Raw genomic sequence first — 24,008 nt, 5'->3', positions numbered from 1 at the left:
AGGTTTTCTTTATAGCATACGGGTGACATTCTGTGCGTGGGACAGACTGTGTATCCTTTTCTACTGTTCAAAACCAAAAGCTGGTGGCGGGGGTCACCTGCTGGCAATTTTAGTAAGAACCTCCAGGCAGTCCTAATCCCCCAGATCATGCAAAACCGTAGCGTCGCTTTTCCTGTTGGAAACTTAAAAGACACATTGAGAGGCGCCTGGGTGGCTCAGTCGGTTAAGTGTCCAACTTTGGCTCAGGTCATGATCTCGCGGTTCGTGAGTTCGAGCCCCACGTCGGGCTCTGTGCTGACAGCTCGGAGCCTGCAGCCTGCTTCGGATTCTGTGTCTGGCTCTCCCTGCCCCTCCCCTGCTTGTGCTCTGTCTCTGTCCCTGAAATAAATAAAGTTTAAAAAAAAATTAAAGAGAGACACATTGACTTGGCACCTACTCTGTGTCCGGATTGTAACAAACAGAAGGGAAAAAATAAAGCAACGGAAAGAAGCAAACATTGCACAAATGTAACAAAGGACCTTCCTTCTGGTTTCTCTGCATCCTGCCCTCCGCACCTCTCTCTTACCTTTCCCACTGTCCTTAGATTGTCCATTTCCAGGCAAGGAAAACACGTTTCTTTCCTTATCTCCAGCAGCACATATGCAAAGAGCTGATAATTCCAGGCTATGAGAGAGCTCTGCATTGAAGCAGCTGTCCACAGTAGCACACAGCTGATAGCACAGCTCTCAAACGGATCATTTATAAAACTCCTGTCAAGGCCAAGACAAGCCTTGATGGGGCTTTGTGGGGGCAGCCGCCACAGAGCCGGGAGACGTGCCCACCCTCGGCCCCCACTTCGGTTAGCAACCCCATACTCCCCTTCTAGATTGTTGATCTCCTGACGCCGGGTAAACTACCAGACGGGACCAAGAAAAACCAATTCTTGTAATCAGGGCTCACGTTCAATGTCACTTTCTGCCTCAGAAGCACTGTAAGGGAATTTTCCCTCTACGGGGGGGATTTTATCTTCCAGGGACTTGAAACGTAAAGGTGGTCGAGCCCTGTGTGTAGGGTATTTCTAGGATTAGAGAAGAATGTCCTATTACAGAAAGAGAGGGAACCGGAGAGGCTCAGTGGACCAGAGTCTAAGCTAAGCTTTGTCTCCCTTCAGCTGACTTCTCAGACCTTTCTGCGCCTGAAATGACAGGGTTGGATCAGCGGGAGTTCTGAGATCCTCCCTATTCTAATACTCAGCACTAGCCTTTTCTAGAACATTCTTGACTTCTTTGTTCTCACTTTCTCCATCTCTTGTCTCCCTATAAGCAGTCTCCTCTTCCAACCTCCCTCTTTCTCTCTCTCTCTCTCTCTCTCTTACACACACACACACACACACACACACACACACACACACACTTCTAAGGGTCTATAAATAACAACCTTGAGATCCTCACTAACTTAATTATACTTTACCTTTGCTATTTATAGTCCTTTATTGTAACTAAATGTAGAATCATTCTTTAAGACTTATTTCTACTCTGATTTTATTTTATTTCATTTTATGTTTATTTTTGAGAGAGACAGAGACAGAGCACGAGCAGAGGAAGGGAGAGAGAGAGAGGGAGACACAGAATCCAAAGTGGGCTCCAGGCCCCGAGCTGTCAGCACAGAGCCTGATGTGAGGCTCTCAGAGCCTGATGACCCAAGAACCGTGAGATCGTGACCTGAGCCGAAGTCGGATGCTCAATGGACTGAGCCCCGCAGGTGACCCTGGATATTCTCCGATATCTTCATACAACATTGGGACAAGTGTGTCAGTTCCCAAGAGCCAGACGCCTTTTAAGAACAGAATTGGGGACCCATGGATACAGAGTTAAAAATGATATTTTAAATCTGACAAATGCCTAAATTCCCCAGTGAAGTAAACTTGGAAGGAGAAAATCAGGGGGTTGAGGCAACGAGCCTTGTAAAAAACTGGTCTATTTCTGTATTTCCTAAGAGTCGATGAATAAGATAATTTGTGTCATTGCTTGGGAAACCCATGGTCCTACACAGACATAAAGGATTAGTGCTTGAATTTATGATCTAGGATGACCCCAGCTCCTTCCCTTTCAGGATTATCCTCCTCTCTGACCTGGATACAGATGTATTTTCTGCCATTTCATGAAGCCCTCCCCCCCGCCCCGCCCCAATTATCAACCAAGAAGCATTGAATTTTCTCTCTTCCCCTGGAGTGCCAAGGAACATAATGTGTTTTTTGTTTGCTTGGTTATTACTTTTTTAATATTTTTTTTTTTAAGAGAGAGAGAGAGCAAGCATGAGCGGGGCAGGGGCAGAGAGAGAGGACAGAGGATCCCAAGCAGGCTCCCTGCTGACAGCACAGAACCTGGTGTGGGGCTTGAACTCACAAACCGTGAGGTCTTGACCTGTGTCAAACTCACTGAGCCACCCAGATGCCCCTGTTTGGTCGTGTTTTTTTTTTTTATGTTTATTTATTTTTGAAGGAGAGAGAGACAGAGCATGAGTGGGGGAGGGGCAGGGAGAGAGAGAGAGAGAGAGAGAGAGAGAGAGAGAGACAGAATCAGAAGCAGGTTCCAGGCTCCGAGCTGTCAGCACAGAGCCCGACTTGGGGCTCGAACTCATGAGCTGTGAGATCACGACCTGAGCCAGAGTCGGACGCACAACCGACTGACTCACGCAGGTGCCCCAGTCGGTTCTTTTAAATGAGCTTTCTCCCTTTGTCATCAAGCCTGGGGAGAGTGAAGAACCCTTTCTCTTTTTTTACTTGGTCGTTCACAGTTTTAGAAGGAATCTGCTATCAGTGGCCCTAGGAAGTATACCAGGTTTTTAGCATTGATGTTGACGTACCTTGACCACAGTTTGGTTACTAGAATCGCACGTCTAGGGCGCCTGGGGTGGCTCAGTCGGTTGAGCGTCCGACTTCGGCTCAGGTCATGATCTCACAGTCCGTGAGTTCGAGCCCCGCGTTGGACTCTGTGCTGACAGCTCAGAGCCTGCAGCCTGCTTTCAGATTCTCTCTCTCTCTCTCTCTGCCCCTCCCCTGCTCATGGTCTGTCTCTCCCCAAAAATAAATAAACATTAAAAAAAAAAGAATCCTATATCTTGATTCGGTCAGTGTGGGAGCCGGTTCAAGAACATAAGTCTTCCTCTCCCACAGAAGCCAACTCAAACAACAGCTAAAGGGAGTTTTATTTCCAGCCTTACAAGTCACGTTTGGAGGGGGGGTCCGACATCACAGCAGCAGGAAAAGAAATACTGATGTGTTGGGACCTTGGCCCGAGGGATGGCGGGCTGACAGCGCTGGGAGCTTTCCTGCTCCAGGCTCACGGCATCGGGGACCCCTGGGAACCACCTTCACGCCAAGGCCATGCAAAGAGCATGTGTTTCCTAGCATTTTCTGCTGCCAGAGGCTTCCAAAAGCAGACACACTGGTTGTACAGAGTAAGAAAATGCGTGGTGAGCGTGAGCGCCAGGGCCAGATTTATTGACTCCTCAAGGTAAATTACCTGTGTGTTACAGCTCAGGGACTTTCCTTTAGGAAGAAAGCCTTTGGAAACCACGTTCTAGCCCTTCCTGCCTGTTTGCAGGATTCCAAGCAGAAACATTTTCACGGTGTGACGAGTAGGGAAGAAACGTCAGGCATGCTGATACATTTTGACAGAATATCGAAGGTGGCCAGTTACAGCAACCACAAGAGTCCTGCTAAGGCTGCTGGCATGCCTGGGGAGGTTCAAAGATTTTCATATTCTGTCTCTTTTCACTCATCACCGTGTGTCTTTGGACAAGTCCCATTCCCTCTCTGAACCGATCTCCAACTGGGAAATGATATTAACAATTCTAGCTTTTCGCTGCTGTCGTGAGATGCGAGAAATAGACGTCAGATGGGGGTCTGCCTACGGTAAATGCTTAGTAAGTGTTCATTGGCTTCTGTCTTCAGATACCTCCGTTTGAATTTTTGGCTGCCCTGTGTCTGTTATTTTTCACAAAGCCCTATCTGTGAATCTCCGTCTCCTAGCCGGTCTAGCAGTGACCTCTTGTTTTGATGTCGAGGCCCAGAGAACTGATGTGATTCGCTCAAGGTCGCACATTTTAGGAACAGCAAAATCAAGATGAATTCGCTTTCCTAGTCCCAGTTTTGAGTTTCCTGTAAAACCATGTTGTCCTCGTGGAGGTAGGTGATCCATCCGGGCCATATTTTATTGTAAAATCAATAATGCTTTGTCCTCATTAGAATTCTTAGGCAGAAATCCTAACCTTTAAAAATTAGCCTCAACTCTACTGAAAGAAAAACATATTCTTTTCCTTTTTTGGGGAAAAGGGAGCCCACTTCTTTCTTCAAAATAACTTTTTTTGGTGGGAGGGGGAGTGTTTATTCGTTTCAGTAAATTTCCTGGCATTTTCCATGTGTAGGCCTTTGGGATCTTCTTTGAAAACTGCTGTGTTCCCATCGTAATTCAGCTTTTCAGCCTCATCAAAAGACCTCTTCCTTTCCCGCATAAGCCTCCCCCCCAAACCCCGCCCCCCCCGCCCGCAGTCTAGGTCTTTAGCTCATGTTAGCAGAGCCTCCTACCCCAACTAACCACCTACTTTGTTTCTTCGTCCATCCCAGCGTGCAGATAATCTGCATTCAGTTCAGAGTTTGGGGCTCCCAGGGTCTTCACAGATACCCTCTGGGCAGGTGTCTCACGCTCCCACGTTCTCCACCTGTCGGATTTGCCCATCCAAGCCATCTTCAGTGTATTCTCATCCCGTTCCTTCTGTCTGCTGACTTCCTCTTATCCGATGCAGTGGACATGAGCTTGCACTAGGCACTGGGGCACCCATCCGTCACCTTCCGTACTGCCTACGGGAACTTGTGTATGCCACTTAGGCTCTCTGAATCTCAGCCTGCTCGTCAGAAAAACTGGGGAGCACGATGCCTGTCTTATCCCTCCTGGATCCGGGTAAAGCTTGAAGCAATTGCTAAACTGTTTTTGCAAACATAATGCATTCTTTATCACCGCTGTTGACGCTCTAGAGACACATCCGCTGTGATGCCTGATGCTGTGAACACTGCTGTGCTTACAGAGCCATGAGAATCAGTGGCCCGGGTGTGGGACAGAGGTTAGGTGGCTCCTGTTCTGATCACTGATCTGGGCGAGGGCGGGGGGAGAGGTCATTGAGAGGACCACTGATTCCCATGTATGGGAGCTGAGCTCCTTTTCCTTTATGATCTGAATTTCCACCAGTTGGAGATGCGGTTGGTTTAGCAAACGCACTGTTTTGAATGGCATGTTTTTCTTGGAGAATTAGGGAGAATTGGTCCATTTATTTTTTTATAAGTGTTGGAAACGTTTTACTGCAATGTAACCGAATCCAGAAAAGGACACAAATCCTGCATTATGGAGGGGGGTTACTTCCATCTCTCCAGAGGCACCTTGTGCCCTGTTCCAGTCTCTCCCTCCCCCAAGGGCATCCACTGTCCTGACATCTAACACTGTACGTGGATTTTGCCTGTTTTTGAACTTTTTAGAAGAGAAATCATTCAGTATATACAATTTTGTGTCTGGCTTGTGTTTGTTAATAACGTTGTGTTTTGGGGATTCACTCACAATTTACATCATCAAAAACGATACACACACACACACACACACACACACACACGTATATGCATATGCATACATGAATTTACATATATGTATACATACATATATACATATATATGCTTCTATTTTTGATGGATATTTGGGGAGCTTGTCTTTGGGGCTCTTGTGATTAACTGTGAATGTTCATGACCATGTCTTTTGATGAACATATGTATGATTTATAATTTTTGTTTTAATGTTTATTCACCTTTGAGAGAGATAGAGACAGAGCATGAGCAGGGGAGGGGCAGAGAGAGAGGGAGGCACAGAATCTGAGGCAGGCTCTGGGCTCTGACTTGTCAGCACAGAACCCAACGTGGGGCTTGAACTCACGAACTGTGAGATCATGACCTGAGCCGAAGTCGGACACTCAACCGACTGAGCCACCCAGCCACCTATGCATACATAGGGTATGATTTCTATTGCATATGGTCCTGGGAGCACAATTGCTAGGCCATAGGGTATGCATATGTTCTGCTTTGGTGAATAGTTCCAAATAGTTTTCTAAAGTCTTTATGCCAGTTTATACTCAGACCAACAGGGAGCCAGTTGTTGCACATCTTTGCCCATATTTGGAATTCTCTGTGGTTTTTCTTCTAGCCATCCACGTTGGGTGTGTGTTACTGTGTTTTAATATGCATTTCCTTGATGACTAATGAAGTGCAGTACATTTTCATATGTTTATTGACGATTTGGGTACTTTAATTTTTGTATGCAGTGCCTGTTCAAGACATTTGCCCATTTTTCTTTTATGATGTCTAGTTTTTTTTAACTCGTTGATGGTGTAGGAACTCTTCATGTATTACGGATATGAATCTTTTGTCAGGTAAATGTATTTTAAATACCTTCTTTTAACACCTGTCTTCTTACTCTCTTAATGGAACCGTTTGATGAACAGGAGTTCCTATTTTTAATATAGTCCAATTCATCATTCTTTGTGGTTATTCTTTTAAGACACTTCAGAAATACTTGCCCCCCTCAATCATTAAGATGCTCTCCTAGGTTTCCTTACAAAAGTTTTTATTATTTTGTCATTCGTGTTTATGTGTACCAGCCATCTGGAGTTGCCTTCTCTCTGTGGGGAGAGACCGAGATTTATTTTTCCATGTGAATAACTGGTTAACCAAACTAAAAACACAATGAGGGAGGGTAATTTTTTAAGGAAGAAGTACCTCTGGAGAGGGCCAGCAGCAGTTCCAGCAGGAAGGCAATATGAGGTCAGTGTGAATTCAGAGGAAATGGCCCAAATGAATACAAAGGGTGAAGCACATAATGAGGTCGGTTCTCTTTTATACTTTCTTGAATGTATTACACGCGTGATGACTATGTGTTGTGAGTGCCATCAAGGGCTACCTCTTGGTGGTGCCCTTGACCGTGCCAGGTGATGGTGGTGCACACAGCACTAGAGTGGCGGGTGGCCTTGTCTCTGGGACTGTCACTGGACGTGGAGGCAGATCTATCTGTTCAGCAGTGTGGCAGAAGGAAAAGTCTTCTGGGTCACCTGAGTACTCCTATCACAAAGTACTCAGTTGACTTAGGGCTTAGGTAAAAAAGAACAGACTATTTAGCAGGTGTATTATGGTTCCTACTTGGCCATTTCCTGTACCACAGACATCTGGAAAACTGCTCAAATACAACTGGAGGCCCATAGAGATTGATCCCAGTGAGACTGATCAGATCCAAAGTGAAATCCTAGGGCATCTGGGTAGCACAACATCCCGAGGCACATGGAAGTATTCCCAAACAGTTTCCTTCTGGGGACAGGTGTGCCACATGGCATGGGAAGGAGTTGAAAAACTGAGCTCACCTCTCTTCCACCGGAACAGGCCAGTCCTTCCAAATAACTTGGCTTTGCCAGGCTGTGGCTTTCAAACCAGGCACTGTCCTTGTCTGAACATCATACACACAGGGCCTCTAGTGGACAGGTGTGCAGATGTCCCGGGAACATGTCAGAGGGTCTCTGATCTTCTCTGGACCCTTGTGATCTGGACTGGATGGGGTTTTCCTGGAAGCTGGAAATTCTAAACACCAGGCATCCCCTTCTCGAGAACAATCTTGGTATGTCCCTTGCTATAATGGTCGTGTCAGTACTGCTTATGGTCCAGATTTCTGAGCCCTTTGGCTTGATTTTTTTCGGGTGAGGTGAGTAAGCGGAGATTAGAGAGGTTGAATGACTCACTCACAGTCACCCAGCCAGCAGTGGGCAAGAAGCAGGCCAAAAACCTCATTTCTTAACCAGACAGCTCCAGATACGACATAAATTCTTATATTCCCCTTTGGTCTAGCAAGAGGAGAGCGAAAACCACAGCCTCTCTCAGTACCTTGTGCTGAATGCTTCATGATCTGCAAAACCAGAAAGGTTCTTCTGTCTGATTAAATTCTGTGGATGCAATTGGGAGCCTTGTCTTCTTGGTGCGTTGTGTTTTTTTCTTTAACGAATGACAACATGATACAATCGACAGAACGTAATATTTCCCATCTTAACCGCTCTTAAGTGAACAGTTCGGCAGTGTTGAGTGCATTTACATCGTGGAGCAATCATTCCCCAGAACTCTTTCCATCTCACAAAATTAAAACTGTGTACGGTTAAACAGCTCTCCCCTCCGCCCCCACAGCCCGTGGGAACAACCATTCGACTTTCTGTTCCTATGAACGTGATGGCTCTAGAGACCTCACATAAATAGAGTCACAGTCCTTCTGTGACTGGCTTATTTTTCAGACCATAATGTTGTCAAGGTTCGTCCTTTGTTGGAGCACATGTCAGACTCCCCTTGCTTTTTAAGGCTGAAGCATATTCCATTGTGCGTATGGAGCCTGTTTTGTGTATCCGTTCATCTGCCGATGGTCACTTGGTTGCTTTCGCTTTTTGGCCGCTGGGATTCCTGCTGTGTCCCTGTTGGTGCCATCCACTTTGTAATAATCCTTCATTTGCTTGTGAGATCCCCTCTTACCCTTGGCTTCCTCGGGGCGGGGGGGAACAAGCTTATCTAATGTTTCCTCAAAATTCTAAAAAAATTTTTTAATGTTTTTTATTTGAGACCGGGAGACAGAGCATGAGCAGGGAGGGGGAGGCAGCAAGAGAGAGGGAGACACAGAATCGGAAGCAGGCTCCAGGCTCTGAGCTGTCGGCACAGAGCCCGACGCGGGGTCGAACCCACAAGCTGTGAGATCATGACCTCAACGGACTGAGCCACCCAGGCGCCCCTCGAAATTCTGGTTTTACCCATTTCCCTATCTCCATACCTGCTACCACTGTCTCTAAATCTGTGTCACTGTTGAGAGGTGAAGTTGGGATAGGGTACATAGCTGGGAATTGAGGCCTCGTAGGACATACCCTCCTATCTACCAATTGAATTTCTCACTCCCCACCCCAACTCGTTCTGTTTTTAGGGAAACTTCACGCGTCTTACTGCACACACCTTTCTTCTCCTTTAGCCTGTCTGGTGTTTCTTCAAAACTGTCATGATACCGGGATGGCTTTCTCCCTGCCCATTCGGGGCCCAAGTCCTGGCACGGCATAGGGTCCCAGTCTATGCCTCACTCAATAAGGAAGGTTGGTTTGCAGGTTGTCCTCAACAGTTTGAAGTAAGATATTCCAAATTACACGTGCATTTCCTTTCCTGTGATAGATGAGCTCGAGTTTGACCGTGACAATTCAACTTGCAGTGTGGAAAGGAATAAAGAAATTAAAAAGGAGATTCCTCTTCAGCGAATCCTGTCGCGAGTCCTTTTACAGCGTCAGCTTGGTTAAGGATCTGCGTAGACGATGATTACTTGGTTTCTGAAGAAAGTAGCCTGCAGGCAGCTTTCAGTTAACTCTGACTCCCCATCCCCACCCGCCCTGTTAAAACCAGTTCTTCATCCTGTGGATGACAGTAACGAATGTGTTTTTCTTCTGAAATCCCATTTGAGCTGTTTCCTCTTTTAAACGCCTATCTTGGATAGCTCTTTCCCCTTCTCTGTTGAGATCATTTGAAATATGGTTTCTTTTTTCAGGGACGTTAGCCGGGTTTCCTCTGGTGCAGCACAATCTGTAGCCATAATCTCTGCTGAAAGGCTGCTGGGGAATCTGTGTGTTCTCCAGAGACAGGGTGGGGGGGGCGGATTGAGATCACCAACCAGTAGTTTCTGAGCGAACTCTGTTTTCTCTATTTTACTGGCCAAAAAAGGAGGTAGAGTAGTTTGAAAGTCCGAGATCATAGGAAAGGAGGCAAGAATGTGTACTTTTTTTTTTCATCAGCCAATCCTTTTTCGTATCACATCACTGACATTGAACGTTTGCTTTTGCTGCCCCAGACCTTTTCACACAGGTGATCAAATTTCCTTCACTGATTTATGCCAACAGTATCTGGATGGATCTCCTGGCTCATCTTGGAAAAGCGTAACCTAAGCTTCCAAAGGGGATTGGCCTAGCCAGTTTGTCAGATCTCTGTGGGGAGCGTCACCGTGACGAGTCCGTGAATGGAGGTCACACAGAGACACCAGTGCTGCATAAGGCAGTGACCGCAATCTGGGTCTTCCTCATGGCAACACTGAACTCTGGTCTTTGCGGAATCTTAACCCCGACCGGAAGGCGTATTTAAGGAGTGGGAGAGGATGGGTCACGTGAAAGGTCCTTTTGCAGAAAGAATTGCAGATTGCTTAAAACAACGAAAAGCAACAGAAATCAGATATCTACTTATCAAGTCCTTCTCCAAGGAAGAAAGTGAAGATAACCTGACTGAAGTAGCCAAGACCGCAAGAATCTGAGAATACCCAGCATTACTAAACTAACCCAACGTCAGTGGCGTATTGCCACAAATATTGAGGAATCTGCCACGAGGAAGCAGAATTGCTGTTGTTTTTTTTTAAGTTTTCGTGTAAACTCCACAGTCAGTTAACATACAGTGTGATAATGCTAGTTTCAGGGGTACGATACAGCGATTCAGGAATTCCATACATCACCCGGTGCTCATCGTAAGTGCCCTCCTTAATCCTCATCGCCCATTTTACCCATCCCCCCCTCTCATAACCATCAATTTGTTTTCCAAGTTAAGAAGACTCTGTTTCTTGGTTTGCTTCTCTCTCTTTTTTTTTCCTTTTTTTCTCATTTGTTTTAGTTCTTAAATTCCACATATGAGTGAAATCATATGGTCTTTGTCTTTCTCTGACTGGCTTATTTCACTTAGCGTAATACTCTCCAGCTCCATCCATGTCATTGCAAATGGCAAGATTTTATTCTTTTCTGATGGCTGAGTGATATTCTGTTGTATATATACCACATCTTCTTTATCCATTCATCCATCGATGGACACTTGGGCTGTTTCCATAGTTTGCCTATTGTAGGTAATGTTGCTATAAACATTGGGGTGCATGTATCCCTTTGAATTAGTATTCTTCTGTTCTTTGGATAAATACCTAGTAGTGCAATTGCTGGGTCATGGGTAGCTCTATTTTTAACTTTTTGAGGAGCCTCCCTATTGTTTTCCAAAGTGGCTACACCAGTTTGCGTGCCCACCAATAGTGTGTGAGGATCCCCCTTTCTCCACATCCTTGCCAACAGCTATTGGGGAACCAGAATGTTTATGAACCAGTTGATACGACATCTGAGACAGACTTTCGGGTAATTTATTTGTGGAGGGAGGGAGTAGAAATGGAGGGTGTTATGAATGACATGAAATTGGCCACTAGTTTTTTTTTTTTTTTTTTTTGACGTTGGATGTAACGTACATGAGATTTGCATTACCTTTCTCTCTACTTCGGGGTGTGTTTGAAATTTTTCTTAATATAACGTTAGCATTATTTTACTCCAGAGGCAAACTAGAAACGCATAACCAAATTAAGAGGAAAATACAGTAAACCCACCTTTAGAAATAAAAGTAAAAAGCAATCCCAGATAATACCTGGATTAAAAAGGAAATAAAAAGTATAAAACACAATTAACATATTTATGAAAATGACAACAGTGTGTGAAAACGTGAAACTTGACCAAATTTCTACGTCAAGGGGAAATAATGGTCTCAAAATGATTTTATTACTGGAGAAGAGAGATTGAAAATAAACGAAGCATCCTGCGAAATGAATTTGAAGAACAACAGAGCAGAAAAAGAAAAAGACAAAAGGGAGCATTAGAAAAGCTAAAATGCAAATAAATGAATTTAAAAAGATAAACGAATCTAGAAAGCAGAAAGAAAGGCAGAAAACACAAAATTACGGGAGACTGTAAAATTACGGTCAAGACTGGGATGTAAGGCTGGGTGACTTAGAAACATCTTAATTGCCAAAATTGACACAAGACAGAGTATTTACAAAAAATAAGTAAGTAAAACTGAAAAGGTTTTTGAAAATTCTAGTTTCTGGGGCGCCTGGGTGGCTCAGTCGGTAAGTGTCCGACTTCGGCTCAGGTCATGATCTCGCGCTCCGTGGGTTCGAGCCCCACGTCGGGCTCTTTGCTGACAGCTCAGAGCCTGGAGCCTGTTTCAGATTCTGTGTATCCCTCTTTCTCTGACCCTCCCCTGTTCATGCTCTCTCTCTCTCTGTCTCAAAAATAAATAAACGTTAAAAAAAAAAAAAGAAAATTCTAGTTTCTTTCCTATCCTGCCTCCCGCAAGAACCAGTATTAGATGGCTTTGTAGGTAATGCCCCCCAAATTTAAAGAACAGAAAATTATTTTCTACTTAAACTTCTCTAGGAAATGGAAAAATACAAAACATTGCTCAACTCATTTGTGTAATATTTCATATTCTAACAATTGATTAAGCTATTGATCAAGAGAAAAATGACCGGAACAGCTCATAATGAATATGAATGAAAATCCAAAAGAAAATAACGATGAGCCAAATACAGGTCTATATTAAAAGAAAAATAGATCAGAAACGGTCTGTATTCCAGGAATAAAAGTGAATCCAGTGTAAGAACATTTAGAAGTTCGATTCTTCTTATGACGGATCAAAGAACAAATTTAGTCATTGAAATAAATCTCCAAAATACATTTGTTCTAGTAATGATTTGTGCAACAGCTATTTCTTATAAAACTTGTAATTAGGGAGACAGTGCTTTTATATCAGATGGGGGGGTTTAATGGTAAGTAGTACGTTTAAAATGGAAGAATAAATAGGTTAACTCTCCTCCTCACACTTTAAAAACATGTTTATTTGTTTATTTTTAATTTTTTTTAACTTTTATTTATTTTCGAGAGACAGAGAGCAAGCAGGGGAGGGGCAGAGAGAGAGAGAGAGAGAGGGAGGGAGACACAGAATCCAAAGTAGGTTTCAGGCTCCGAGCTGTCAGCACAGAGCCCAACACGGGGCTCAAACTCATGAACTGTGAGATCATGACCTGAGCTGAAGTCAGACACGTTAACTGACTGAGCCACCCAGTCGCCCCTGTTTATTTATTTATTTTGAGAGAGAGAGAGAGAAAGAATCAGTGGGGGAGGTGCAGAGAGAGGGGGAGAGAGAGAGAGAGAGAGAGAGAGAGAATATCCCAAGCAGGCTCTGCACTGTCAGCTCGACCTGGGACTTGATCCCACAACCTGTGACACCATGACTTGAGTTGCAGTCAACAGTAGGATGCTTAATCGACTGAGCCACCAGGTGCCCCTCTCTTACTCACACTTTTTGACTGGTCCTGAAACCCATCAGTTCCCAGTAAGACCACGTGCTTGAACTGGATAGCAATGTCTGCTCCATCAAGACTCCAGTGGCATATTTTTCTTTCAGCGTGGCCAAGTGATGCTAACGTTCATCAGGAAAAATGAGCAGACAAGAATCAAGAATGTTCTGAACAGAGAGCCAGAATTCACTTTGTTGTCGTGAAAATATAACATGATAATAATGCCATAATCGAGCCAATGGATGTAGACTGTTGGAGTGACACCTTTTCAAATTATTAGATTAAGTTTAATAAGTCTTGTCTGTTACAGGAACATTCAGAAATTCTAAAGGGAAGTATGCTGTGTACTATGCAGGGGCATTAGGTTAAATCTAATTGCTTTGTTTATAAGAAAACTGCAGAAAGTGTTCAGGGTATTTTAATACCTTCTCATAGTAGTCATGTGTTTATTATGTCTAATTTGCCTGAAGAATTTGATCAGGGTTATTTTTTTACAGCATTGTGGGCTGATAATAATAATAATAATGATAATAATGATAATAATAATAAGGGACATCTAGGTGGCTCAGTCCGTCAAGCGTCTGACTTCGGCACAGGTCATGATCTCCCAGTTCTGAGTTCAAGCCCCGAGTCGGGCTCTGTGCTGACAGCTCAGAGCCTGGAGCCTGCCTTGGACTCTGTGTCTCCCTCTCTCTCTCTCTCTGCCCCTCCCCTGTTCATGCTCCCTCTCTCTCCCTCTCAATCTCTCTCTCAAAAATAAATAAACGTTAACTTTTTTTAATAATAACAATAATACTAAATTGCATAGCTCTTATTCTGTGCCACTCTTCTAAGGGATTGAGATATATTAACTCCCTTAAGCATCACTAACGCTGTATGAGATCCGTGATGTTGTTGTTTCCCTCGAGGCACAGTATTCGATCAACCTCTCCATCTAGCAAGTGGCAGAGTCAGCCCTGAGCTCCGGCACCCTGGCTCCCGGGTCTACAGGACGCGTCCCTCCTCGGAATGCGCTCTCTCTGTACAGCTGGGGAGGTCGCTCCTTTTTTAGGCTCTCACGTGACCTTTTGCTTTCCCCAGGGACCTGATGCCGAGGACCCTGGACGGGCAGATCACCATGGAGAAGACGCCCAGCTACTTCGTGACCCGCGAGGCGCCCGCGCGCATCTCGGCCATGTCCAAGGACACCAAGCTCATCGTGGTGGTGCGCGACCCGGTGACCCGGGCCATCTCGGACTACACGCAGACGCTGTCCAAGCGGCCCGACATCCCCACCTTCGAGAGCCTGACGTTCAAGAACCGCACGACGGGCCTCATCGACACGTCGTGGAGCGCCATCCAGATCGGCATCTACGCCAAGCACCTGGAGCACTGGCTGCGCCACTTCCCCATCGGCCAGATGCTCTTCGTGAGCGGGGAGCGGCTCATCAGCGACCCGGCCGGCGAGCTGGGCCGCGTGCAGGACTTCCTGGGCCTCAAGAGGATCATCACCGACAAGCACTTCTACTTCAACAAGACCAAGGGCTTCCCCTGCCTCAAGAAGGCCGAGGGCAGCAGCAAGCCCCACTGCCTGGGCAAGACCAAGGGCAGGACCCACCCGGAGATCGACCGCGAGGTGGTGCGCCTGCTGCGCGAGTTCTACCGGCCGTTCAACTTGAAGTTCTACCAGATGACCGGCCAGGACTTCGGCTGGGATGGATAACAGTATAATTTAAAAAGAAAAAGAAAAATATCAAAATATAATATATTTTTTTACCACTCGGTAGGGAAAAGGCAGTTTAATATTTGTGCTGAAAATATTTGTTTCCGAATTTTTTTTTCCCCCCAGTGAATGTTAAAGAGAGTGTTCTGGCCTCCGCCCGCGTCTCGCCTTCCACGTGCCGACATTTGGACCAGCAAAAAAGGAAAACCTCACTGGTCTAAATACTTTCAGTTTTCTACTTTTATTTTATGTGTTCTGTACACAGTTATAAACCATGAGCGTTGGTGGCCATTGAGGGAAATCCTGAGGGTAAATCGATCGATCTCGGTGTCTGTCTCTGCCTCTCTGTCTCTTGTCTGTCTTTCCACAGGTCCCAGATAAAATGATCTCTGCTTCTATTTCCTCCCTTGTCACTTTTTTTTTCTTGCACCACTTTTCAAAAAGCATTTCCCAGTTAATAATACTCCCATATTTGTACACCGCTTCCCAGTTACCATAGAACTTTGGAATAAAGCACCTTTTCCCGTCCTCATCCGAGGGTGAGGTAAGCACATAGCACATAAAGATTATGATTCCCTTTTTACAGAGAAGGCGACTGAGTCTCAGGGACGTTAAATGACTTCTCGTAAGGCCAGATGGTGGACCTCGGGCAAAACCCCATCTTCTACCTGTTCCCTATATCCTGCCACTTGTTCCAGAGAGAATTGGAAGTGAGGCATGTATCCTTTTAGAGACGGTTAGCTAGTCTGAGGACGATCGGAGATGGGACAGCGAGGGTTTCCTGTCGCCTTCTGAAGTTCCAGGCTAGCTTTGTGACACGCTAAGCCACAAGGAGTCACCCGTGTTCGAGGACACCGCTCAGACGTGGACATAACGTCTTTTAAGGGCCAGTCTTAGCTTGTTGAAGTACCCGGAGATCTAGAAATCTTGGTTTTGTTGAGGCTGAGAGAAATTACTGGATCTGTGTCTGGAGAACCAGACGGACACTCACACTAGGAACAGGAAAAAAATGGTAGGAGCATAAGTTACCTATGTGTGGTGTTCACTGTCCTTTTTTTTTTTTTTTTTTTTAAAGAAAAACCCACTTCAGCAAGAGCTTATACGTATGAACCTCCTTTTTTGTTACCTCTTTTTTTTAACAAAGAAAACCTGCTTCTCTTTGTAATGTGTCATTTCTAATCTTGGAGCTAATACTAAGAAAAAAAAAATAAATGTTATTATTTTTCACGGGTCGAAGACTGTCACTGTCACTTTCTTTCTCCCCCTGTTTCCTATTCATACCAGGGATAACCGAATATTCATTAATGTTTGGAAAATATTCTAAGAAACACAGATGTGGGTAAAATGGCAGTTTTTTTCTTCTCCCCATCTATTTCTCTCCTCCCCCTCCCTTTAAATAGCTCAAATAAATCAATAGTTTATTAAGAGTATTCCTTTCCTCTCTGAGTGGGCATTAACAAGATTAGCATTAATGGGAATTAAATTGGTTTAGAGAGAAGCACATATGCACGAAATATATAAAACATTTATAATTAGTCTGTCAGCAACCTTTTATTACAGTTGTAAACCCAAGAGGAAAATGTCTCCCATCTCATGGAAGTTTTCCGTATCTGCCAAAAATTTAAAGGACCAGACCCTACAGTCTCCTAAAATAATAATTCTTTTTCTTCTCCGGCGCAGTCAACGAAAAGAAACTAGAGTTGTCTGCAAATGTGCAGCCAAATGTGCCTCAACCATAGACGCTGCCTCAAGGGAAGTAAATCTTTCCGGAGAGACCGAACACGGGATTCAAATGAAGGGGAAAAAATTATTTAAGTTTCAAGGTGTTCCAACATTGCTCCAGACCCTTGAATTTTCTGTACGAATATACCACTTAGGAGAGTTAAGAAAACCCCAATTCCCCATCTCCTTTGCCCAGTTGATTGCCTTGCCTTCCGTGCCCTTAATTTTCCAAGGCAGCACCCCTGGTTTTGTTATTCTTAAATCCTCACTTTGAGAAACGAGATACTCATCTGAAACTCTTTGCATCTTTTCTCTTAACTCATTTTGTTCATGCCTCTGATTCCTTGGTAAGCATTTGCCTGGCATTGCGCAGATGTGCCTTGTGCAGGGAACCTAGCGCATCTGACAGTTGGATTCTGCCATTTTCCTCTTGTTGTGTTAAGAAATAATAAAAGAACAGAATTGAGTTCAAAGCACCTCTTCTTGCATGTAGATTTTTTTTTTGAAATTCATATTATTTTTTAAAAAAATGAATGACTCTAGAGCCAGCCAGGAGAGCTTTCTAACTTCTCAAGTTTCATAAGAGGGTCAGAAGTTATAGATCCCAGCCAAACAGATCTAGAGTCAGTGTACTGGAAGTTTCCTCCAGAGCAGAAATTGCACTTAACTCCTGCTGTGTGTGGACTTGGCTTCACATTTCTTTTGTCCATTTAGCTATATCAAATAGTAGGGGGGTTTTAAGATTTTTTTTAGAGAGAGAGTAAGTGGGGGAGGGGCAAAGGGAGAGGGAGGGAAAGAATCCCAAACAGGCTATACTCCCCGTGCAGAGCTTGACACAGAACTCCATCCCATGACCTTGAGATCATGACCGGAGCCAAAATCAAGACTCAGACACTCAACCTACTGAGCCACCTAAGCGCCCCAGGTTTTGTCCTTGCTGTGAACATCTTAGCCAAGCTTTCTCTTAAGTTGTCTGTTCCATAGCCATGCTGACCTCCTACACGCTTCTTAGAGGTGGAGAATTCTGTCTCCAGAAGAGCATATAATTCTTTAGGTAACTTGGCAACTTTCAAGGGGAACTCATTTATTCTAACCACTGGACATTAATAAGCTCCTTCATTATTACTTGCAGAGTATTAATCCCATTGTGATTTTATCTTCAAAGAGCTCCAAAGTCGGAACAAACCTCACGGATCGGGTCACCATTTGGCACTTAAATCCTTTCTATAACTGGTTACGTGGGGGTTTAAACCATTGCTGGGTCTGGACATTCTTCACTCTTGATTTTGCTGTTGTTGCAAAGAGGAATAATTTCTCCTAAACCCCTTCATCCGGTTCTGTCGGCCGAGACCTGCTCAATCTGTTCCACATGGAGATATCTCCAATTCAATGTGTGAATACCTAAACATGTGTATTAGATAATAGCACGTTCCATTCATGTGGCAGATTACCTTGTCAGAGGCATCCCCTTAAACCAACAGCAGCTCTCCCCTCTGTTGAATTGCACCTTACAGATAAGGAAAGGAACACTTAAGAGAACAAAAGACGCCTTTGCTTCCCAGGAAGGGTGTCTGGAGATACTTCTGTTGACTCAAAAGTGATGGAGTGTAGGGTGCTTCTAGTGGGCAGATCCCAGGGATGCTGCTCAAGACCGATGATGCACAGGTGAGCTCCCGCAACAACGAATCATCCTACCCCAAATCTCGGCGGTGCTGAGATTCCTGGTTTAAGAAGAAGTAAAGCCTATCCAGCGAGTGCGGGTCCAAAGCGGGTGTAAAAACCAGATTCTACTGAACGCTTGCCCAGTAATTCTTTCCCTTGTCACTCTAGGTTTTGCTCTTGAAAACCCTTCTTTCTCCAAGTCCGAGAGTGATCCCATCGTAGTAAGCAGATCTATGTTTCGTGTCACACTTTGTCAGGACGAGCGCAAAAGAGAAACATCACCGAACTGAGTTTTTCCAGCCGAGGTCCAGGAGCTCCTAACAACAAACAGACAATGGCATTTCTGTGAAGTGGAATCCATCAACTTCGAGGGGGAAAAACAGCTTCCCAATAAAACGTGTCTGAAGGCTTTTTTACGTTCAAGTCTTGCGGTGTCTTGTGCCTCCACGACAGCGCCGTAGCCATATTTCTTGTTACCTGACGTAACCAACGTGTCCAGAGACAGAAGTAAATGGCCCCACTTCTGGTAAACAGCTGAAGTCAGACGGGGGTGCTAGGGTTTACAAAGGGCTCCAAACTGCTGAGCGATGGCAAAGGAAGGCAGATTCTTAACTGCCATGCTTTCCAGAAAGCCCAGAACTTTGTGTGTGATTTCCACAGAATCAGGGAAGAGAAGAGCTTAGGAGTGTCACACATGGGGAAGCGTGGCTGAGAGTCAGTCCAATACAATTCTTCTTGTGTAAATAAGGGACCCTACCTATTTTCCTGTCCTATCCTACAATTCCTGAAGAATGGGCCACTTCAAACCCAAACCTCAAGCCTTGTTGGGGAAACATCCACATTATCGTAGCTTATCCGGTGCTTGGCACATCAACGGGCAAGCAGATTTGCATTCAGCCTCTCAAGTGTATGGAAGGAAAACGTGGATCGGGAAACTCCCAAACCCGTTTGTCCCATCATGGAATGTTGGCATGGGAGACCCACCCTTTAAAGCCTGAAAATTTGGAGCAATTAATGGGACCGAGCAACTTTATACCCAGAGTAACAAAATGATGGATTTTAGTTATGCCAGGAGGAAATAAAACTGAAAACAGAAATTGTTTCTAATGTATGGACCCATTGTGGGCTGTTAGGAAATGTGAGTATGTTTCAGGCTACCACCCTCATTTTCCCCTTCCGTTGAAGCTGTCAGTCGTGTTCCTTTAATAGTTACATGTTCAACAACTTCGTCCCCTTGAGTGTTCCTATCAGAATAAAAGGTGACAATAGGGGACATACCTTCTGCTGTCAGCCCTTTTCATCCCACTGTCCCTGGGTCTGATATCTTATGTGCGTCAGAAGGATCAGATAGGAGGAATGGTACCCTTAATTAGCTCTGCCTGGTTGGATTTTTAGCGTGGTGCTAGCCGTTAACTCCTAAGAGGGCTTTTAGGTCACTGTCTGGTCCACACATGGACACACTACAGTCTCTGTGCTTCATGTTCCTTTTTTTTTTTTAATTTTTAAAAACGTTTATTCATTTTTTGAGAGAGAGAGGGAGAGAATGTGACTAGGGGAGGGGCAGAGAGAGAGGGAGACACAGAATCCGAAGCAGGCTCCAGGCTCTGAGGTGTCAGCACAGAGCCCAACGCGGGGCTCGAACCCATGAACCGTGAGATCACGACCTGAGCTGAAGTCGGACACTTAACTGACTGAGCCACCCAGATGCCCCCACTTCTGTCTTGAAGCCCCTTTCTAGTAAGCCCAGAGTGTCTACTTCCATCCCTGGGGCTTTGTTTTCATTGCAAATAGGACTTGTCCCACCTATCCCACTCCATGCTACCTTCACTTTCTAGCGCCTTCTCTTCCTATGTGCTACCTGTGTCCTGTGATTCCGGCATCCCCGCCTCTACCAGCCTACGCTCGTCCCTCTCTTCAAATGCACCATGCGCAATGGCGTCCACTTCCTACTTCCGATTCCTGGGGAAACTGCTCTCAGCTTTGGCTTTGGGGAAGATAGTCTGAACGATGTAGACACCAGGAGGGATGACACAGAAAATGCAAGAATGTGGGCACATTTTTTGACGGGAGACGGAGACGTTGTTGGAAGGACACATAACCAGGTTTCCAGTACCCCACCTCTCACCATAGACCTGAAGAACGGGGTCAACAACTTGGCATCCCACTTCTGAAGGGCTGTCTGCCTCTGGCCTGGGCAGTGGCATCCCCCGCCCCCCCCCCCCACCCAGCACCACCTGCTTTCCCAGAAAGTCTTCTCTAAGCTCATATTTCTTTATTTCGAGCCAGCAACAGCTGGTCAACCAGAGAGCAGTAGGAAGCGAGAAGACTTTCACTGCCATTTTTCAGCATGAACAAGAGTTCTTGATAGTCTCCCATCAACCGAGACCTTTAGAGATTAAACGTATTCTTTTTAAGCAGGTTCACACACAGCACAGAGCTTAACACGGGGCCTGAACTCATAACCCTGAGATCAAGACCTGAGCTGAGATCAAGGTTGGATGCTCAACCAACTGAGCCATCCAGTCGCACCTAGAGTTCCAACCTAATTCCACTGGACCACTTGATGTTAGTCTTTAAATTCCAGATCCGTTCTTTGTTAGGCAACATCCAACTAAATACTCTATAATAACAACAACAACTTACTTTATGTAAAATGATTCCGAGCATTCTTACATCCAACTTTAGGCTGGAATAACTTTTTTGCTCTTGTTTTCCCTTCTTTCTAGATTAAGAAAGAGTCTATACGTGATCATATTTTCTCATTTCCAACAAACTCCACATATCCCCTCCACAGAATTCCTTGCAGACGTCTTTTCATTCTTTTTCTTTCCACCTGCCTTCCTACCATATTATTTCTCTTCTGCGTGAACTGTTACCCTTTAATATTTTCCTGCTTCCCTGTATCCAGATCCTTAAGTGAAAAGTTATTTCTGTCATTATTCCTCCTTGGCTTTCAATGGGACTCATAATTATGCCTTCCCCTTTTTTGGCAACCATCTGGCCCCAGCATTATACCTTATTTTTCATTTCAAAAGTTGGCCTTTTTTTTTTTTTCTACCTCCTTTGATCTCCTTTACCTTTTCTCAGATGGTGCCTTTCCATTTCGAGAAAAGCTCTCTTTAGAGAAACATCTCCTTTCCGCCAGCCTTCCAGCATATGGCATTGGAAACTTTCTGGGGATGTAGCCGTGTTATCCCTTCTTGAGTCGGTCGTGCACATCAGTCTTTCAGGGTGCGTCCCTAGCTTTGTCACCAGCCTGTTCTCTACTCTTCCATGCCCATTCATTCCTGCCGCGTTTACACTGCAATTACCCTAGCTCGAATTTCTCCAGCCCGATTGCCATCATTTTTACTATCGTTTCCCTTATTTCTGCTGTTACCACTACGATGCTTTCTAGGCGTCTAAAACTGCGCCGAATCTGCCTTTCCCCAGTGCTGTCTGTCTGTCTGTCTTCGGGAACATCTTCATTTCCTACATTATTGAAGATGTTTGTCCATTCACTGAGTCCTGGGAAACAGCTACGTGATAAATAATGTGACTATGTACTCATGAGATTTCCCTGGCTCTTCACACCTATTTATACCTTGAAAGGAAACCATAGCTTATCCAAATCACCCATTTTCTTGATCCTACTTACTTAAAAAAAAAAAAAGGATGTTCCTTTAATTCATCAGCTTCCTGTGCCTTAATGATGAGACCCGATATCTTGTGCATAATTTGGTGAATAGTCTTGATTTGACCACAAATAAGGAAGTGTTGCATGAATCATTCAGTGCTACTGAACTTCAGGGTGGTTTGTTGTTGTTGTTGTTGTTGTTGTTATTGTTTGGATTTTTACTTTTTTGATTTACTAAAAAAAATGCAGAGCATAAACTGTGCTCGTCACAACTGAAATGTCTGGAAACATTTTAGGGTTGGGGCCATCGCTAATAATTATTTTTCTTCTGTCTCTCAAAACGGTTGTCATTAAATCAATCATCTTACCTATTTCACATGGGCCACTGAAAACTGTAAGCAAAATGTGCTTTTATCAATAAGACTCAGTGCTGGCTGGCCACGGAACCTTTCTTCCTTGTATCACTTGGTGACACCTGTCAACGTCGGAGGAGTGATAACTGTCTTTGAACTGTGAGTTTCTGCCTATTTTCCTTGAAGTCCATGCATTACCATGTCCCCTTGGCTCTGAGGTCCCATCTTTTCTGGATTCTGAAAAAGTTCTGTTGGGGAAAACGAAGTCCTTAATGACAGCTTCTAAATTGAGCCTATCTTAACCCATCCCTTTTAGGCCTTTAATTTACAGACTACCCCCGCCCCCACCTTGAACAGTAAAATATAAAGAAACTCATTCATTCTTGCTCTAACCATTGCTTTCACCATCACTTTGATCTGGTCCAGATAGGGCATGTTTTTCCTTTCACATGTGCTGTTCTCTGCAAATTTTCATATTCTTGTTTCCCTCCACCCCCTGCACTATCCCTTACTTTTGCAAAAGAAGGAGGTAGGAATCCTTCAATCCTTTACTACTGAGAGAACTCACCCTTGACAACCATTTGGAATTGGGGACAGTGTTCCTTGCCTCCTGATTGGACATAAAGATGATTTCTGAGTCTAGAGTTTGTCCAAAGAGTGTCACTGAGTGACCACAAAAGCCAGTATCTGTTGCTTTGAGTCCTTGCCTCTACGGTCCTGACCATTAAATCCAGTCAATTTTCATTTGTGGGAATTGACTCAGGTCCCAAGGTGTCTTTTGAACTCCCTTTTCCAAAAAGGATCATCTAAGACAAATTGGGGATAAAATACACATCACATAAAATTTACCATCTTAACCATTATTATGTGGATAATTCAGTGACATTAAGTACATCCACAGTGTTGTTCTGCAACCATTACCACCAACCATTTTCAGAACTTTGTCATCACCCCTAACAGAAATTTTGTACCCATTGGACAATAACTCCCCATCCTACTACTCTCAGCCTCGGTGATCTCTGTTCTGCTTTCTGTCTGTGTGAGTTTGACCCTTCTAGGTACCTCATAGAAGCGGAATCATGCCATTTGTCATTTTGTGCTTGGGTCACTTCACTTATAATGTTGATAAGGGTCATCCACATTGTGGAATGGATGAGAATGTACTTCGTTTTTAAGGCTAAATAGTATTTCATTGCATGTGTATTCCACATGTTTAGTCATCTGTCAATGGACACTTGGTTGTTTCTACCTTTTGGCTATTGCGAATAATGCTGCTATGAACATGGGTGTGCAAATATGTGCTAGGGTCTCTGGCTTTGGGGTACATGTCACAAAGTGGGATTTCTGGATCACAGAGTCATTCCATGCTTAACTTTTTGAACAACCACCAAAGTATTTTCCACAACGGCAATGCATGAGTTTCCAATTTGTCTACATCTTCCCCAACACCTGTCGTTTTTTCTTTGTTTCTTTTCCTTTCTTCCTACTGCCTTCCTTCCTTTCTTCCTTCTTTAACCTTTCTTTTCTTTTTTCTTTTCTTTTCTTTCTTTTCTTTCTTTTCTTTCTTTTCTTTCTTTTCTTTCTTTCTTTCTTTCTTTCTTTCTTTCTTTCTTTCTTTCTTTCTCTTTCTCTCTCTCTCTCCCTCCCTCCCTCCCTCCCTTCCTTCTTTAAAATAATAGTCATCCTAGTAGGTATGAGGAAAAAGGAGGGTTTTTGTTCTTCTGTTCTTATTCCTTAAC

The 24,008-nt window shown here is 44.4% G+C and overlaps 1 protein-coding gene and 1 long non-coding RNA gene across 2 annotated transcripts in view; one reads left to right on the top strand and one right to left on the bottom strand.

Moving 5' to 3' along the window:
* Window positions 1-15,982, top strand: part of HS3ST3A1 (heparan sulfate-glucosamine 3-sulfotransferase 3A1) — a 99,703-nt gene extending 83,721 nt beyond the window's left edge. Inside the window, exon 2 of the mRNA XM_042965685.1 lies at window positions 14,295-15,982. Within this exon, the coding sequence (XP_042821619.1) occupies window positions 14,295-14,916 (622 nt within the window). The 3' untranslated portion in view covers window positions 14,917-15,982. The remainder of the gene's footprint in view (window positions 1-14,294) is intronic.
* LOC122233470 lies at window positions 15,827-23,075 on the bottom strand. Its single transcript, XR_006211002.1, has 3 exons — window positions 22,838-23,075; window positions 22,285-22,517; window positions 15,827-15,908 (listed from the first exon to the last, which is right to left on the bottom strand). It is a non-coding gene; the product is annotated as an uncharacterized LOC122233470 (long non-coding RNA).
* Between the last annotated feature and the right edge of the window lie 933 nt (window positions 23,076-24,008).

Source organism: Panthera tigris, chromosome E1 (assembly GCF_018350195.1).
Source record: "Panthera tigris isolate Pti1 chromosome E1, P.tigris_Pti1_mat1.1, whole genome shotgun sequence".
Taxonomy (NCBI): Eukaryota; Metazoa; Chordata; class Mammalia; order Carnivora; family Felidae; genus Panthera; species Panthera tigris.
The sequence above is the reverse complement of the archived record's forward strand: the minus strand, read 5'-3'. Positions and strand labels throughout refer to the sequence as shown.